At 41.5% G+C, this 19,054-nt stretch overlaps 1 protein-coding gene across 11 annotated transcripts in view; it reads right to left on the bottom strand.

Annotated features, from left to right (window-relative positions):
* Positions 1-19,054, bottom strand: part of LOC118425543 (MLX-interacting protein-like) — a 47,063-nt gene that overhangs the window by 16,520 nt on the left and 11,489 nt on the right. For 5 of the 11 annotated variants that reach the window (XM_035834449.1, XM_035834452.1, XM_035834459.1 and 2 more), the window contains exons 6-17: positions 18,594-18,704; positions 17,383-17,451; positions 16,221-16,404; positions 15,429-15,521; positions 14,740-14,763; positions 13,464-13,594; positions 11,779-11,877; positions 10,233-10,388; positions 6,788-6,988; positions 6,298-6,423; positions 5,551-5,842; positions 4,819-4,995 (exon numbers count right to left, since the gene is read on the bottom strand). In XM_035834449.1, coding sequence (XP_035690342.1) covers positions 4,819-4,995; positions 5,551-5,842; positions 6,298-6,423; positions 6,788-6,988; positions 10,233-10,388; positions 11,779-11,877; positions 13,464-13,594; positions 14,740-14,763; positions 15,429-15,521; positions 16,221-16,404; positions 17,383-17,451; positions 18,594-18,704 — 1,663 coding nt within the window. The remainder of the gene's footprint in view (positions 1-4,818; positions 4,996-5,550; positions 5,843-6,297; positions 6,424-6,787; positions 6,989-10,232; positions 10,389-11,778; positions 11,878-13,463; positions 13,595-14,739; positions 14,764-15,428; positions 15,522-16,220; positions 16,405-17,382; positions 17,452-18,593; positions 18,705-19,054) is intronic. The other 6 variants (XM_035834450.1, XM_035834456.1, XM_035834455.1 and 3 more) reach the window with 6 other exon arrangements.

Raw genomic sequence — 19,054 nt, forward strand, 5'->3', positions numbered from 1 at the left:
TGCTATAAAACTCTTTTTAAGTTTCAACATACTTTTCCTGAAGTAGACTTCTCTCAGTTTAGTAGGGGTGGGTACGATATACTGGTACTGGTTTTTCTTGTTGGACCGGATTATATTGGCAGGGGTATGCACCTTTTGGCGCTTACCAGTTCACGAAAATAACAACAGCAAAGTACAGTACTGTGGAGTTCATTTCTGCCAAGTTTCTACATTCAAACTTACAAAATACATTTTGTAGATTCCTTTGTAGAAAAATAGACCAATGTTTTGAGTATCGCTCATTTACTAGTTTTCACAATTATGTCTGGACCTGGACCTGATCTTCTGGACCAGAACCGCACCTGTACCTGAATTTTCCGTGCCGGTACCCACCCCTAGTGTTTACCTTCCCACAACTTTTCAGCAGGCTGTCTCACTCTTGACACATTTAAAATCAGCTTCACAGTTATTTCAGAGGGGTTCCCGTCTATTCCACAGTATAAGAAGTTAGTATAACCTTTCTTTACTAAGGCTCTGTCTGGCAGTGGAGGATTAACTGCTCTAATGCAGAGGGCCATGTTTATTCAAGCCGCTACACTTCAACAGAACTAAGGCTACAACGGAGGAATTTTTATTCACGAATGTTTATTTTGTTTCCACTACGCTGGGATTGCTCTACAGTTGAGAGCAGAATTTTGTGTTTTTTTTCCCCAAATGAATGACTCAAAACCAGCTATGACCATTAATTGAAATAAGCACCACCTGCATGTGTAAATGCCCCCCAAAATGGGCAAATCCAAATATACAGATGCACTAAAAAGGCTTAGGTTTCTTCCTGGAGCATAACATTTCCTGTACCAAGTAAAACTACGATGCCTACCATTAGGGCTAATACTAGGATGTAAATTACATGATCACACATAATTCAGTTACATCTAGAGGACAAATCTGTTCTAGGAAATGCATTTGACCTTCCGCAAGGTGAGGCATTAACACATTGCTGTATCATCCTAGCTCAAAATACACTACATGTAGGTATCTGTTGACCAGTCCTCTCCCTGCAAAATCTAACGCCTCACCTGGAAATGCAAGCAAATCATTCTGCAAAACATCCAAGCCCTTGATGGCATAGCACAGTTCGCTAACGTCCCTGGCCATTGCCACCATTATTTCCCTGTCTGAGCAGTGGTTCGGAGTGCTAGTGTGACTGCCTTGCGTGCAGTCGTGCCTCCCAGGCAAACAATGGCCACAAAAGGGATTGGGGGACTATCTCAGAATGCAAAAATCTCACTGGAAAGAATATCTGTTTGTGTGACTGTAGCAGTAATGCAGAACATGCTGGAGCTTGGTCAGAGGCTATATGTCAACACAAAGTTTTAGCTCTGTCGTCCATGACTTATGTCCTATTGCCCTGAGGAAGGTGACAAACTGTCACTGAAAAGCCAGCTGTCATTTGTACATGTATCAAGATACTAGTTAAGAATATAGAACCTTCTTATCCAGTCCTATAAAGTACAAAATTAATGTAAAAAGAAACTCAGTTCTCCACAGTTGCTAGCTATAGTTTCATTGTAAGTGGGTCTATATGGGGGGTCCCAACAACTTTGCCCTGACTTCAAAAGAGCCCCTGCATAATAGCTAAAATCAAGGAAGGCAGTTACGCTATAATTGTTCTCCTCACTATGAAGACAAGTTCCTAGGAACAACACTTAACAGGAAATGAAAATACACTGTCTGCGCTTGACGGAAAAGGAGGCAAGCAGGCCTTCTATTCTAAAGAAAATATTTTAAAGGTTAAAGCGATCAAGAAGTATTACCCACTGTCTTGCAGTTTGAGGGTTTGACAATTACAAATAAATTGCAGGGATGCTATCAACATGCATATTAGCTTAATTAATACCGGCCAACTATGTGAAGAGGTGTTTGGTGTTCCGTGTTTTTGTTGTGTTTAGAACTGCTATGGATGGATTGTGATGATACATGGTATGTGGGTGGGTCTTGTTTCTTCCAGAAATAGAAGTCATGTAATTCCAGTATGCAAATGATCCGCATTTACACAAACATCAATACTTTAGGGCTATGTCAACGCTCAGAGATACTATTAGGGTGAAACTGGGGTAACTGTAAGCAAAGGTCAACAAAACGTCACTAATAGTGTTGCCTGAAGTTCTGAGACGCTCCCTGTCCATCCCCTGTCCATGTGCTCTGGGCATGGGGGAAAACAATATAACATGCCACTCCCACTCTGATTCACGTGAACCAGGCCAATACGCAACACATGTACAGCCTGCACTTATTTACACACTACCTTACTCAAACAACAATGTACACAATGTTTCAAGGCATTCATGTATGCTGATGCTGGAGCAGGTAGCCATTTTTCTAATTATTACAGTATGCAAGTCAACGTATGATATTGCAACACGTACACAGACTATGGCTCGCGAAATTTAGAAGTCATTGTAAATTATTCATGGCAGTTTTGCGTGACTGTGTGTATGTGAAGGCCGTCTATAGTGCAGGTTTCTGTGAAATATAGGTACAGTGGGCTTCCAAAAAACATAGTTGTTGGCTAACAAGATTTTGTTAATTAGTTTAACAAGATTCATTAGTCTAGAGTGTCATGTTACTTGTCCTAACTTCTGTACATTACTGCTTATCTTTTTATTTTCACAGGGATTAAATCTGCTCAGGATATACTTCCTTAGACTTAACGGTAGAGATGCTCCTAAATAAGATAAAAAAATTAAATCACAAACATTTCTTCTTTGTTCTTTTGTTAAACTGATTTGTATCACTAGAGGTTTGGCCATAGTCTAAAAAAAAGGAAGAAAAAAATATACTCCCTACCTACTGACCCTAATTTTTTTCAGGACTAAAACAGGAAACACAACATTTTTTTTGCAGGCCTTAATTTTTAAACTAAAATGAAAAGGTACAGCGGCCATCCTAAATTTTTTATACAAGTAGCCTGTAGTAGTGAACTATGGCTTTGCTGTGGTTCACATTTCTAGCCAAGCACCCAGGGCCACTCCTCCTTTTCTCAATATGTTTTGGTTTCTTTTAGAATTGCAGAGGTTTGAAGTTTAACTTTAAGGCAAACGACATACTGACTAGAACTGGCCTGGGTTTTGTGTCACGTTGAAGTGTAGCGTGATATCTCCTGCCACATGAATAATATATATATATATAACGATGAGAACACCTACAATATATCTAGAATATTCAGCATGCCATGCAGCTTTCTCTATTCTAACATGCGTGTGACCTTTTTCAATTACCTTCAAGTTTATAGCTATGAATGTTAATTGAAAAAATCATTTATTTACCGTGTACCCTGGCAAGGAATAATTTTCTACACAGATACCTGAATCCAGAAAGCTTACCTTCAATTCAAGTGTTGCATGGAAGTATTTTCTGACAACAATGAATAATTGCTTGTCACAAAAAGATTTAGAAATCCTACTACTACTTGGTATCAATATTTGGAACTTATGACTACAACTTCAAATACATTTTTATTTAGAAACGTGTAAATACCAAAATTGAATGTCAAACAGTAATAGACAAAGTCTTGTTCGTATTAGGCAAAACCCAACAAAAACAGAAAAAAACTTGTTTGTTCGTTCTCAAGTAACCCTAGCATCCCAACAGTCCCTTGAGGGTAAACAAAACAATAATCCTATTGGCAGTAATCAGAGATGCTCAGTTAATCTCTTTGTCAAATTATCAATTGTTCTCTTTAATCCTCTTAAGGTACTAAGCGGGCATTTGATCAAGACAATGTATAACTGGCATTTATACAAATGTCAACTACTATAGAAAAAAATATATACTGTACATGTGTCCTACATGTAGGAGCACATGGTAACACTATCCCCATTTTGCCATATGGATCAAATCATGTATCAAGGGCCAAGTTTGATCCTAGGGTCAGCCCCAGTTTGGACATGATATACTGTATAGAGGATTAGCCTGACTAAACCTCGCTTATAGCAGCCCGCCCAACATCTGCCCAGCCTCCTGTGGGGAAGACTAAGTTACAGCCCTGGACAGTGTAGTTTGTGTTACACAGACTTGTATTGGATTGCAACCGTCACTTTCCATGGTGACATTAAGTCGGCAGTCTTGTGTAGAACGTAAGAGAGCCCAACACACTTATCAAGAAGAGAACTTGCAGAGGTGACCTGGTGTATTAACTGAAAGCGAGCCATAGCGAAGTACTACAGCTTGCTTTAAGAAAAACCATGCTGCTTTACCTCAATTCCTATTGTTACTGACAACATTTAAACGAGAGGGGCAGAATTTGTAGCAGTGTGTGGTCCTACAAATTACCTTGGGAAGGCTAGCTTTTGTGAAGGCAGCCTCTCACAAGCTGTCAGTCAATGAGAGAAATATTACACTTGAACATTTTCGAGACATTGGTTTCGAGACATTTTCGATACATTGGTTTCGAGACATTTTCGAGACTTGGAAGACAGCAGGTCAGAGGCCATAGCCTCAAAGGTAGAAACCTCAGCCCACCAGGACAAAGGTATATATTTATCAATTAATATTGTATAGTTGACAAGTTCTCTAGCTATTTGAGATTTTGTTGGTTCATTTAGATCTTATGCAAAAGTGACTTTAATTTTGGTTCATTTAGATCTCATGCAAAAGTAACTTTAATTTTGGTTCATTTACATGTACATCTTATGCAAAAGTGACTTTAATTTTGGTTCATCTAGGTCTGTTGCAAAAGTGACTTTAATTTTGGTTCATTTACATCTTATGCATAAGTGACTTAAATTTTGTATAGCTACAGGCAAGGTTCTGAAAAAGACAGTGAGATGTTCCTACCTGAACCCCCAGTCAGCAGCTGTGCCAGGAAGGTGTTCTGTACAGACACGGTATGGGTCTTGTCCCCAGAGCCCCCCACCCCCTGGGGCGAGGCCGTGAGGATGGTAGCAGTCTGTGAAGCCGTCGTGCTGGGCTTGGGGGCGATGGGGCTCAGGCCTTTCGGCTTGATGAACTGGACTGTGGACACAATGGACAATAAGACTGTTAGACATTGCAATTCTGATTAAACATTAGAGCCCATCGGCCCACCCTTAACAGAGAGGGGGCGACACAGACTCTCAAATACTTATGACTCCTCCTGCAAAAGTGGTGTGTTCCTGAAGTCACTGCTGGAGATAGAAGGGTCATTCATTCTGTGAACTATGTCGACAGAGATTGTCTGAAAATTTAATTTCCCCTATAGTGTTAATTCCAAGTGTTGGGTGTAGTGTTTGCATTTTTCTATAACTGATTAAACACTTTAAATCTTAAAATGTTTGTTCCATTTGGTGGTTTTACTTACACTGTTCTGCAGTGACCCCTCCATAGCAAATTCATGACACAGCAAATATACGTTTCCAATGAATTACTGCCGTACTACAGAATTGCTTCAAAATCAAATGCAAACTTTAACACTGTGAAAACTTCTTTTCTCCTTCTATCAAGAATAATGAACATGGAAGGAGACATGCCAAATTCAAGAAGCATATTTAAGAAAAAGCCTTTCCCACAAGAAGAATGAAGAATCCTAACCTGTATTGCCGCTCCCTGCAGGCTGCAGTGAATCTTGGGTAAACGCCACCTGCATGGCATTCTGGGTAAAACCCAGCGCCCCCTGCTTGGAGATCTGTGCCTGTGTAATGGTGGCTGACGGGGCAGGCTTGGGTGCCAGCGGATACTGCTTGGGTGTGGTTCTACTCCTAGTGGGCGCAGGTTTTTGTTGTTGTTGTTGTTGATCGTCCGTCTCCATGAAAGAGCTCCCCGGCAGGGTGCTGACGGTGGTGAAGCCTCCGAAGTTCGCTTGTGAGACCATCTGCTGTTGCACCTGCCGGCATAAGGTGGTCTTGGGGTTAGGATTGTTGACTTGAGAAGCTAAAGGTTCTTGGTTTAAATCCCTAGGAGGCCTCAATGTTGTGCCCTAGCAAAAGGCATTTTACACAGGTCCTATACCATCACTTTAAAAGTACTGGGTTCAACCCCTAGCAAGACTCAAGCCTGATGACACTTTGTGGGAAGCCAAAAGGTGCCAGGTTGGGACGTTGGAATTGCTGTTGTAACAATTTTTGTTTGTGGGCGCCAAATTTTCTCAACTTCTGGCAAGTACAACACAGTGTATCCCGCATCACCCTCAGACCCAGCACTCACACAGGTCAGATCGCTCTCCAGCCATTGGGCGATCTGACCCGCGGTCGGGCTGGTACCACAGGTGATATGGATATACACCTTGTTGTATTCTATATTCACAGTACATTACGCCAAACAAACTGAGTGCCAGCTCACCTGGATAGTCTGTGCCTTCTGCTGCTGTTGTTGCTGAGGGAAGCCATAGGTAGCCATGTTAGGCTGTGCAGAGGAGGTGGGAGTCTGGAAGGCCGTCTGTGTGCTGGGCATGACTGGGATGGTGGGCTGGAAATGAATGGTTGATTTCGTTAATACATCTCAGCAAGGCAGGCTGAATTACGTATCACTTACATGTATATTAGAAATCTTCATCCATTAAAATCTGATACACATTAAAATCTAACCCATGGATAAAAACAATTGAACTATCCAGCAAAGCACCAACTATTTTGATGACAAAAAAAATTGCAAATATATTTTATGTAAATACTGATCATAAAAGTTTAAAGAATTCTCAAGTATTAAGCATTTGCATCATAATTATTCATAATAATTAAGTAACCTTGCCAGGTATGGAACAGGTGAGTCTCTATATTCTTATGTTTTACACTTAATAGATCTTTGTTTGTTTGAGTTTTCAAACTGTTACCTGGGACTGGTACATGGGCAGCATGCTGGCAGCCTGTTGATGGGAGGTGGAGGACGGCGTGATGGGCGTTGGCGCGGCGATGACCTGGTTGACCTGCTGGTTTGAAGAGGATATGGTCGCTGGCTGGCTGCTGTGGATGCGCGGCAGCTGCGTAGGTCTGGTGTTTTGGGCCAGCACCGAAATGGCATCTTCCAGCGAAGTCTGGAAAAGATCGACAAGCCATGAATCTGATAGAACTTTGAAATATTGTTGATAGAGTGAAGTTTAGCCAAGGAGTAAAAAAAAAACCTGATGGAATAGAGGAGACAACACAACCAGTAAAAGGTGACCATCACTTGTTTTGTCTCCCCATGAATTGTTTACATGTCAATGTAGAACCCAAATCAACACCAGTAAGCCCATTCACAGTTCCAAATGGGTATCTGTAGTGCAATATGTATTGTGGCCTAATGTCAAAGATGAAGGCCCCTTGCATGGAGACAAAGAATGATTAGGAGCTGTACACTTTGACCACTGCACATGCACACTAGGAACTGTGAGCTAGCTTACCAGAAGAAGTGATTTTTCATATTCGACCGATCCTGTTCAGGGTTGGACAAGTCCAATAGCCCGATTGTTCCGGACAAGTGAAATTGCTGATCGGGCAAGCGCATGTCCTATCCCACTTGCCCTAGTCACTTTTCACAGCCATGGCCTCAAGCATTGGTCAACTCAGAAAAATAGAGCCAACAATGAAATATTCCATGGCTGGAAGTGAAAATACATAGAAAAACGCAATTTAGATTTCTGGCAAGTGAAAAGTTGGATCGGGAAAATAATTTTTTTGTGTTTGCTTGCCCGATAGGATAAGCAAATTTAAGAAAACTAATGTCCAACCCTGCCTGTTCCAGGCCCATGGAAACTTAACACCTCCAAGTCAGGAAAATTGGGCACAGCCTAATCCAGACCTGTTGATTTATGCATTATTACATGAACTCCTAATTAAATGCTCAGTAACGAGCTACTATAGATGATGATGATAACATAAACCAACTAGAGTTCAACGAACCCATCTCTTCGCCAAATAATCATGCCTTTATTTAAGACTTTAAGGTCTTATTGTTCCTCACAAACACAAAAACATTACCAAAACCAGACTGTGACCTGACAGATGACCTGGTAGCATCCCTGGTCAATCAGAATTTCATGCTTGTCAATTTAGACTTTGTCCCCAGTGTAAGGGCGTCCTCCAGCAAACCATCTGTATAACAGCTGTGTCCATAGATATAGGTCAAAATGAGATATATAGAGCACAGTTTATTTCTGTTAATAAGTTTTGCTGCAGTACCTTAGGAAGCCGCTAGGGGGCCCACTATCATAATTTATCTTCGTTTTCCTGACCCCTACCCACCTACCAAATATCATCAGGATTTTTTCAAGGCTTCTCGAGTTATGCATTCCACAAACAAAAGGACGCACACACTTGGCCCGCTACCGTCCTAACGGAAAATGCTACGTCAACTATTTTCGAACACAACCTTCCTTTCCGCAGCTGCTACTTAAATACTAAATATCATGAAAATCCATACACAGCTTCTTGAGTTATATGCTGTTGGCATGGATTTATGAACTTTCCTCATTAATTATGCAAATAAGCTACTGATTTGCATAATTAGTATTACATTGTATAAGTCATCACTCATTCTATCTACATACCGAAAATCCTGATGATCTGTTTACACGTTCTCAAGTTATCCTCGTCCAAAGTTTGAACGGAAATCGGTGCCTGCAGTTCCCAAAAAGCCGCTAGGGGGTCCAAACTCACAGCACTTACTCTCTGTTTCAAGGGCTATCTACCACTCAAAAATCATGACCACAGCATGTCCAGAACACGAAGTGCCAAAATTAAAAGTTTTGCTGCAGTACCTTAGGCAGCCACTAGGGTGCCCATTATCGAACTTGACCTTCGTTTTCCTAACCCCAATCCAGCTAACAAATATAATCAGGATCCATTCAAGGGTTCTCGAGTTATCTTGCTTACAGACAAACGCACTTACATACAAATCCCGCTACAGCACCATAGGTAAGAGCCAGGTAAACCATTTTCGCACTTGACCTTCCTCTCCAAAACCGCTACACACCTACCAAGTTTCGTGAAAATCGCCCAGCTAGATTTTGACTTATGCTGCCAAAAACAAACCGCAAAAAACATGCCAAGCTCGCTGCAGGACCGTAGGAAAACGCCAGGTAAACCGTTTTCAAACTTGGCATTCCTTTCGACAACTGCTACACACCTACCAAAAATCACAAAGTTCCATCCACAATTTCTCGAGTTATATGCTGTTGACCTACATACAGACCCAAGTCAAGCAATCTCATACTCTTCTTGGCGAAGAGAATTATTGTCAGGCTGAGAACTGTGCTGGAGGTTGTTAATATGACTGGTTTCTATGGTGACAGTGGAACTTGAACTCCTATTGGACTGATCGTCAGTGTGATAAAGAACCCTGTGGCCCTATTGGGGACTCTAGGAAAGGCCACAAACTCTCGGGTAGGAGGCCCAATCAGAATCTGACAGCAAGAGACCATGTATCACGTGTAGAAAAGGAGTAGAAGCAGTCTACTTATTACAGGCTCCAGGGATTTGAACCCGCACTGAACCCTGGCCGCAGATCACAAACCCAACTAGTTTGAATCTCGTGAGCCAGGAGTTTCTTTCTACTCCTTTCTTACACTGGTTCTCATACTGAACCTGTGAGTAACAGGCTACAACTTACAAGATGTGCTAAACAGGGATATATCGAACTTGGAGATTTGAAGAAAAGGGGAGTAATGTAACAATGGGGTTCAAGTGCTGGCAAACTGACCATGCAAAACGGGTTTGACCCATTTGGCGCAACGATTTAGTGCGTTGGGCTTGTGATCTGGCAGACCGACTTCAACTTGTTTTGAATCCCAGAAGCCTGTCTACTCCTTTCTTACACACTAGCTACCTGGTTGGTGTCCATCTGAACTCCTTTCTTACACACTAGCTACCTGGTTGGTGTCCATCTGAACTCCTTTCTTACACACTAGCTACCTGGTTGGTGTCCATCTGAACTCCTTTCTTACACACTAGCTACCTGGTTGGTGTCCATCTGAACTCCTTTCTTACACACTAGCTACCTGGTTGGTGTCCATCTGAACTCCTTTCTTACACACTAGCTACCTGGTTGGTATCCATCTGAACTCCTTTCTTACAAACTAGCTACCTGGTTGGTGTCCATCTGAACTCCTTTCTTACACACTAGCTACCTGGTTGGTGTCCATCTGAACTCCTTTCTTACACACTAGCTACCTGGTTGGTATCCATCTGAACTCCTTTCTTACAAACTAGCTACCTGGTTGGTGTCCATCTGAACTCCTTTCTTACACACTAGCTACCTGGTTGGTATCCATCTGAACTCCTTTCTTACAAACTAGCTACCTGGTTGGTGTCCATCTGAATGGGTGAGGACTCCTCATATGACATCCCGGTCTGTGGCCTGCCCTGGTACTGCATGCTGTCCGTAGACATCTGATTCTGGACCGGTGGAGAGCTTACAGTGGAGCTGGCCGACGACCCAGCTTCAGGTGGCACAACCTGGAACCCAACAACACAGTGCATCAACGCCCCCTGGCAGATTGGTGACAAACTACAGCAGGCTGTCGCGGGCCTCGAAATCAACTTTTCCCCTTCATTCTTTAAAAGTGTCCCGAAAAAAAGTTAAACTGTCCCGAATTGATATTGAATTGTCCCAGACTAGTACTTGTGTGAAAAATACCCTTTACAAGTTTACCTTTGTAACATACTATAAAATTTGATGGAGAAACAAAAGGAAAAGATTTTTTTGCCAAATGTTGCCTTTAGAAGAGCCCATTGCATTGACCATGTGTGCTCGCACAAGGGATATTTTAAAATGTCCCCAAATCGTCGCACACAAAGGTTTGTTAGAAGCCAAATTCTGGCAGCCCCAGGCCGTAGGGACACTGTTAATTTCAAGGCCTGCTGTCTGTGATCACAGTTTATATAGAAAGGTTTAAAAACAAATTGAAGTGGTACATGTAAGAAGTGTGGTTCAGCCGTGTTGCAAAAGCTAACAGCTGCTCCTTAACCATTATAACGCTGTGGCCACCTCGACAGTCGTGAAAAATGGGACATTCAAGCCTTTAAGCAATGTTTTTCAGAGCTTCAGTACATGGCTGAAATCCTTTGTACTGGGAAGACATAAAATGCTCAAATTTGCTGCCAGATACATCAAAGCTGTGGATAGGGACTAAATTGCTAAAGGCTAAGGGGTTGACAGACTGATTTTGCATCATCTATCTGGACTGTTCCATTTCAAAACTTAAGTTAAGGGGTAATTAGGAATGGCACTGGACCAAGAACAGTTCAACACATTGATAAACTGAAATGAACAGCGAGTCGTGGATGAAAATACGGTCCTGACAACCCCTTCTTATGATCTGTAAATGGAACATCCCTTGACAACATCTCTTATCAACATCTGCTTTACTAGCATGAAGGTACATGTAAGGCCTAGGAAAAGCAATGCTGTGTTTTTGGTTACTCTCTTGAAAAAGATTATCAGTGTCATCAGTAGGTAAGGATTCCTTCTCTCTTATGTTTTAAAGATCTCAGCCAGGGTGTAAACATAAAGGGGAAATACTATTTGTATCAATTTTTCAATTGCAACAGACATGAGGAGAAAAATTTGTAACTCGCATACAAAAATTCATGTCTCTTGCCCCTGGTCTACCCTCCAAGGATAGGGTTGGCAGGGTTTTCCTAGGGGTGTTCGGGTAACCAAAAATACAACATTTTTCCTAGGCCTAAGCATAACCATTACCAAACTTTGATATATTGCACAGGAAAGAACAAAGCATCTTTCCGCAGTAAGCTCTGCCCAGCAGTGCGTAGTTCTGTTTTTTCGCGTGTGGGCAGCATAGTTTGGGTGCATTCTGCCCTGTGTGCGTGGAACAGGGATACTCACATTGGCACCAAAACCCATCTGTTGGTAACCCTTGTTCATCAGGGTAGGCAGAAAGGCCTTCTCACTCGCATGCATTGCATGGGGAGACCCCACATCTAACTGTGGTAGGAAACCAAATGAAGCCTTGAGGACAAGCTTGACAAACTTATGATGTAGCCTGGTATCTCTGGTCGCTTCCATGAAGAAAAGTTTGGTCTCCCTGACCATTAAAACGTTTGCTCCTGGCATCCTGCATTGGTTTTTTGGAATGGCACATTTTCCAGGAGCAGTGTAGAAGGGATTGACCTGACGAATGCTTGTTTGAACACCCGTTACAATATAGTTATGATGACCATGTGACTCAGAGCCAGTAAGAAATCCTACCTAATATATTTTAGGTGCATATTTCTATTCCAATCATTTGTCTATCAACGGGTGCCAGTATATTCTGCGTAGAAGCGATCAGAGGGGGAAAAAACGGTGCTAGAACAGAATGAATACCAGGCTAACAAACTCAAGATGTGACTTAAAATAAAGAGTGGACAGAATAAATAAAATATCAAATAGGGTGAGCTTGAGTTTAAAGAAGAAGCAATTAAGTTGCTAGTGCTGTTGGGCCTTCTGTCTATCAGATTGAGTAAGTGAGATCTTTTTAGATATGATGCTAAAACATGGCTATGTTTGATTTTACTTGAAGGCAAATTTGGAGATATCAAACTGCATTTACGCGTAGGCTTCTCCAGACAAAGGGACTACAAATGCAAGTTTAATTGTTTGCAGTATAGTTCGACTTTATTACACTGGGAAACTGTGTGGAAAAGTGGGTGGATTTGTTTTTACCACAGTTCCTGAGAAAGAAGGCCAGTATGGTAATTATACTGAATGTAATTTGATATTATTACCTGGCTGAAGGAATCAAGAGATTTAAGGTTAAAATTGTTCACTAACATCAGGACAGTGCATATTGCGTACAAACATCTACATTGTAATATGTATGTCGAATAATACTTAATATGGTTGAATGTAATTAGGAACTGTTATATTCTTCTTTTATCTTATTGAAGCTTTGTTTATTCATGAAAGCTCAAATCGTCCAGCAGGACGCTTTTCATTGCAATCAGGAGGGAAGAGGCAAGAGTCAGACAAAGTATTTAACAGAGATAGAGTTTACATTCATTGAAAGTCCTAATGAGTCTTATAAGTCTTATTCATAGTGTTGTCTGTGGCATCAGCACTTAAAACAACGTACAGAATAGTTACTCCAAATTTTCTTCAAGCAATGACTGTTTTCAAAGGTAAGGTACATACCTCCAAATTTTCCACGGGTGACAGCACATCTTGCTCTCACGGAGAGTGACCTTGTCTCGATCTCGTGAGAGAATACGAGACTAGACCAGGCTTGCATAGATCATCTGCCCCCTCCCCCTGCTTCCTTGCGGAGTAGGGGTAGGCAGGACTTGGGGAGCTCCCAACCCTCATTGCCGTTCAGCTTCGCTCCCTCCAGCTGGAGGTAGATGGCCTCCTTAACCTTTCTGTGGGCCTTGCATGCTTCTAGATCAATGATTTCGATATTGTCCGATATGGAGGTATGTACCTTACCTTTAAAAACAGTCATTGCTTGAAGAAAATTTGGCATAACTGAATAAATTATTCATACGTGATTGATGAACCTCTTCAACGACCTGACTGTATATTAGTGCCCATACCTGTATGGATATGTTAGGCTGCTGTTCCTGCTGCTGTGCCTGTGAACTGCGCTGTCCCATCTCCAGGCCGCTGCCCAGATGCAAGTGGCTGCTGCTGCCACCAAACTCCAGACCAGCATTCCTCACTATATCTGTAATACCACACAGCACAACAAAAACAATTATTATTGTATCATACTCCATGTGTGTTCTTACAGTGTTGGACAAGTTCAATGGTCTGATTTGTCAATTGACAAGTTTAAGTGCTGATCTAGACGTGTGTGCATATCCTACCACTTTTGCCTAATCGGGCAGGTAAGATTTTTCCAGTTGTGTGCCCCCCCGTAAGTTTTTGCCCGGTTGCATGTGAAGACATTTTGGTTGTTGCCTTTCCCCTGGTTCAGAAACTCTGAAATGCCTTCAAAATACTCTAATAGTTATCAGGCTTTCTGTAATTGCAGCCTTTATCCTCGCCAAAAGTATAACATTCAAATTTCAGGCGAATGAAAAGTTGGTTTGGGCAAGTGAATTTTTTGGTACTTGCCCAATAGGACGAATAAATAATAATTGCAGCAAACTTGTCTAACCCTGTCTTTATTCTGCACAACATGAACAAAAGAAACAGCACACGTGGAAAGCAAGGAAAAGGAGGTTTGAGAAGAAACTGTGACAGCATTTGTACTAGAATTTCATGCTTTCTTTCACTCTGATATGATATTATCTGGGTGCAAAAATACAAATTTTGTCATTTATGACTAAATCTAATGGTATTAACGACATCACACCATGCCTTCAAGCCCTACAGCACATTGTTGTATTTTTTGTTATCTTTCAATGTTTAAAAGTGCAAAACCTCCAGGATTAGTTTTATTAGGGACGGATAAGAAAGGACTATAGGGCATGTGAAAAGTTCTGACCACATTCAAAATCACTATTTTTTCACAATTGGCTTTTTTCTACTCACGCTCCACAGTGTTTTCTTGTTGGATTATTTCATTCAGCAAGAAGGTTATGTTCTTGGGTTCCAATTGCATGTGTATGAACAGCATAACTCAAGAAGCCATGCATGGATTAGCATCAAATTTGGTCCGTGATTTTGTATTGTTGTTTTGGAGACATTACATTTTGGGCCCCATTATGCTGAAACAGAGCTTCTGGGTTTCAGTGTTCCAGACAAGGCATCGTCTCAATTTTTGCAGTTTTTTATTTTCTCGATTTTCACACAGCCCCTGTATGATCCTTCCTTTGGTCCGTCCCTTACCTTGATTAATATCTTTTTCACAAAGGCTGCACCCACATTCATTATCTTCCAGCCCATCGTCTTTCATTCCCGGGGTAGAGAGTAGATGGTGTGTAAAACATACAGAAACAACCGCCACAGGGCATGTGGGGTCAATGTCACAGAAGAAGAAGAGAATGGAACAATAACACAGAAGAAAAAGAAAAAAAACACAAGAAAATAAGTTGTTGCTTGTAATTGTAAAAGAGCACAAACAAAAGAAAAGAAAAGGAAGGAAGTTGAGAACACAAAATTTACAGGCGTTGATTTTGAAGACTTTCAAACTCAAAGATGACAAAAATTTTCTTTTCTCTTGGTATATAGGTATCTAAATATAAGTTGACAGAATTGTACACATGAAGGTGTATCATTTATCTGGAGTTTTTCAAACTAAATTAAATTCAATCCAAAGACTCCATAAGTATAGAGTATTGAATTTTTTTTTTACCTTCCTGGCAAGAGACCTTTGTGGTGTTTGAAGTTTTCAGTTGAAACAACAAACTTTGAGTTTAGAATTCCACTTTTCCCATCTTGACAAGTACTGATATTTTCAATATACAAAGCACTTGGTCCAAAAGTCTTTACATGTGATTGACAGTATAAACAGTAAATAACTTTCATGAGTTACAGAGTTCTCAATTGTGTTGTGAAGAGTTTACATGTGCACAGTAATCTTGAGGAAATAGCACTGGCTGTAGTTTTGTTACCTTGCAGGGGCTCAAATGTGTCCATGAAGTCCTCCAGGTTGGGCTGCAGCTGGATCAGGCCTGGCTGGATCATATCTGCATTGCCCAGATGAGCTGTAAACAGAAACAGCTTGTGTCACTTACACATGAATAAAATAGGGTGAGTTTCATTTTAAAGAAGCAGCAATAAAGCTGTTGGTGCTGGTGGGCCTTCTGACAGTCAGAAAAAGTTGCGTGAGAACTTTCTGGTCACGTTTCTGTAAAACAGAAACGACAGCTTGTATTCTTTACACTGATAAATTAAGGTAGCAAGATTGTTTTTTTGGTTAGATTGATGCCTCTGAATCTTAAACTTAAAGTTCTAGGTTTGAATCCCTAGTAGGTACCAATATTGTGCCCTTGAGAAAGGCATGACTTGACTCAAGTGACAATGATGACCTACAGTAGGTTTGGGCATGGTATTGAGTATGGTCTAGACAAGATTTGTTTGCAAGTTTGGTTTGAAGTACTAAAAATATACAGTTCAAACCTTGAAGCAGCTTAAGCTTACCATTTGTTGCCTATCTCTATAAGGGGCCCACATAAAGTTCTTGGTTTTGTTAAACGACCTAACTCTACACACTATACCAGGGTTCTAGCCAGAATCCTTCCTTGCTGGAATTTTGCTGCTGGGAACAGACAAAAATTTTGCCCTTTTCCCGTAGATTGTGCCCCGACACCTTCAACAGGATTTCCATTCAAAATCCAGGGAACAGGAAAAAACACTGCACTATACAGATGTCAAGCATACAATTCTGTTTGTGAGAAACTTGCCAATTTCCTTGGGATTGGGGAAGGCGAACGGCTGCGCCAGACTGGAGAACAGCGTGTCCGTGAAGTCCATCATCCAGGCATCCTCCTCCGAGAAGGTGGGCACAAACGGCGAGGGCAGCGGCGTTTCCTTCTTCTGAGGAGACTTCTGACGCTCCTGTCTCTCTCGAAGGAGCGTGTAGTCATCCTAGGAGGCAAATACATTGTTATCTGGACGAGATTCTAATGACGTGTGTATGTCACAGTAGAGATTGTTTCTTTTATGCATCATTTGAGTTTGGATCAGAGTTTGTCCTAGGACAGATTCCGATTGCAATCTGTACTAGTAGAATCACCAATCGTCCTAGGACAGATCCCATTTAAAATCTGTCCTATGACAAACTCCAATCGCGATCTCTCCTAGGACAATTGAGGATTTTTCTGAATCGTAATCTCTACTGTGACATATCTATACATGTATGTAGCACACCTGCTCTTCTGTGTACAATCGTGTAGTGTGACAGGCCACTTCTGTTTTGGTGTGCGTAACCCGCTTGATTTCTCTCTCTACTGTCAGAAGTTTTCCTTGCGGTGATTACATTTCGTCTTACGAATGGCCAACTCCAAACCTCACATGCTAACACAACTACTTTTATTTCAAAGAGACGAGAAAATGTCTATAATTGAACAATAAAACAGCCATCTTTCTACCGTGTTATGGATCAGAAACAAGCTACTGAACTTGGATGAGTAAAACAATTAACCAGCCACCTTAACATTAAAAACACCTCTACCAAATGATGTTGCAAACGAAACATCACTACTGATTTGAAGAAGCTGAATTCTTGCCTTTGGATGATCCATAAGCACAGATTTAAAATTACGATCACAGAGACTGAACATTCAATGAAAGCATATCTTGCCTATGCTAGCTCGCATTTATCAGCAAATTTGAGCCACCTCTATGCTTCAGTGTCCTGGCAGCTTCTTTCCAAACTGCAAATTAGAAATAAATCTTGCAGAAGAAACAATGCCACCATTTTTGAGGTTTGTGACTTTGTTTTAAAACATTTTCATTTCATTTCAAGTCTCTGTGTGGCAGAATTTTAAATTGAACAAATGTCGCTGCGATTGGCCAGCCGTTTGGTTACAGATTTTGAAAGAAACAAAAGTGGTCTGTATTCACCCTCCCAGCCCCTGTGGCATCCCACCAGGGGCATGGCTCCTGTCTCTCACGCAGATAGTAGAAGTCGTCCTGTAGGGATTGAGAACATTTTCCTTCGAACAAAACCAAGACAAATCCAACACTGAAGTATAAGCCAGTTCAATATTTGAACTGCACAGGCATAGCAAGATGCATAGCGTGTAATAATAAGAATATGTCACAGGTGACAGTAGCAAACTTGTTAACAGTTCTTGTCTAGACCTAGCCTCCATTGCAGTCTTTGAACCGCCTTTTTTGGGGGTAGGGGGGTGGGGCGTTGTTGGTTCGCGATTTTCAACGTTGGCTAGGTTCTCTGACTTCTGCCAGTAGAGGGGGTTTGCCCAGGAAGGAGGCAAAACTCCCATCTTTGGCAGAACTCCCTTTCCCAGAAAAAGATAACCCAGCCAACATTGAAAATTGAAACACACACACCACCACCCCCATTAAAACCGTTCCTATTTGAAGACTGCAACGGAGGCAAGTCCACACGACAGGTTTTGTTTAAGTCTCAGAAGACTGCAACTTTGACATATTACCCACAGTGCATCTTGCTGTGCATGAGCAGTTGGAACTATGAAAGGGCTTATTGACTCGATCTATTGCAAAGGAAACCTGCAGCATGCCACCACTGCTATTGGAGACCTAAACAAGTGGTTTAAGGTGTAAATGCATGCAAGTTTCAGCTACAGTAATACTGTTAGGTCACACATACAATGAAGAATAGTACAGACGGTTTTGTGAAAAAGAGATAAAAATGGACTGGGTGGTTCAGAAAAAAATTGTAAATGAAATCTGATATAAAGAACTACAGAACAAACAAAATGGCTGTTAGTGAACAAACCAGTCTAATGCTGACAATTGAGATAAATGTTATCATGGAAGCTCATCTGTGTTGGTAGTAATCATTCATAGAACCATGCTAAACTTTCTTCCAACATAAAGTACACACGGATCAATTGCCGAAGACACATATCCGCAAGATCACATGTTCACATGTTAATAACATCACGTGTCCATAAGTACTAACTCTCGCGAGTTTACCTTCTGAAGTGATTGATCACAAGTATTGATCCTGAAGAAGCCTGAAGGTGACAGTGGTCGTTGAAAATTTGATCCGTGTGTACTTTTATGTTGGAAGAAAGTTTAGCATTGTACTATGAGATAAATGTTGGACAGAAAACAAAGCCACCTACCAGAGTCCACCCCATGTAGTGGGAGGGGGGCATGTTCAGTGGCATGTCCAACGCGTCCAACTTCAGAAGGTCCTCGTCCGTGGGACAGTTCATGCGCTGGAAAAAGGCAGTCTTTGCAATGAAGACGTGCCCAAACAAGTGGGGGTGGTTAGCCGAAAAAAACGTAAAAAGGCGGTGAGAAGCAAGCATAAGCAACATGTGGGTTATTCAGCTGTGGAGGAAAGGTAATAAAACAAGAGGGTCTGCGTGGGGGGATTAGGAGGGCCTGCAATGCTTAGCAGTAAATTCAGGATGTTGGCAATGCTAAACAGTAAACTTCACTATGATGAAACATTATGGAGTCTGAGTGAGCCAGCTTTTTCTATTGCATTCATTGGGTGTCTAGTCTGCGAACACCGACACAATCAAACACACTGTTGTGACTCTTGGGCAATCTCACGTTTGATTCACAATAGGGATCA

The sequence above is a fragment of the Branchiostoma floridae genome, chromosome 11 (assembly GCF_000003815.2).
Source record: "Branchiostoma floridae strain S238N-H82 chromosome 11, Bfl_VNyyK, whole genome shotgun sequence".
Taxonomy (NCBI): Eukaryota; Metazoa; Chordata; class Leptocardii; order Amphioxiformes; family Branchiostomatidae; genus Branchiostoma; species Branchiostoma floridae.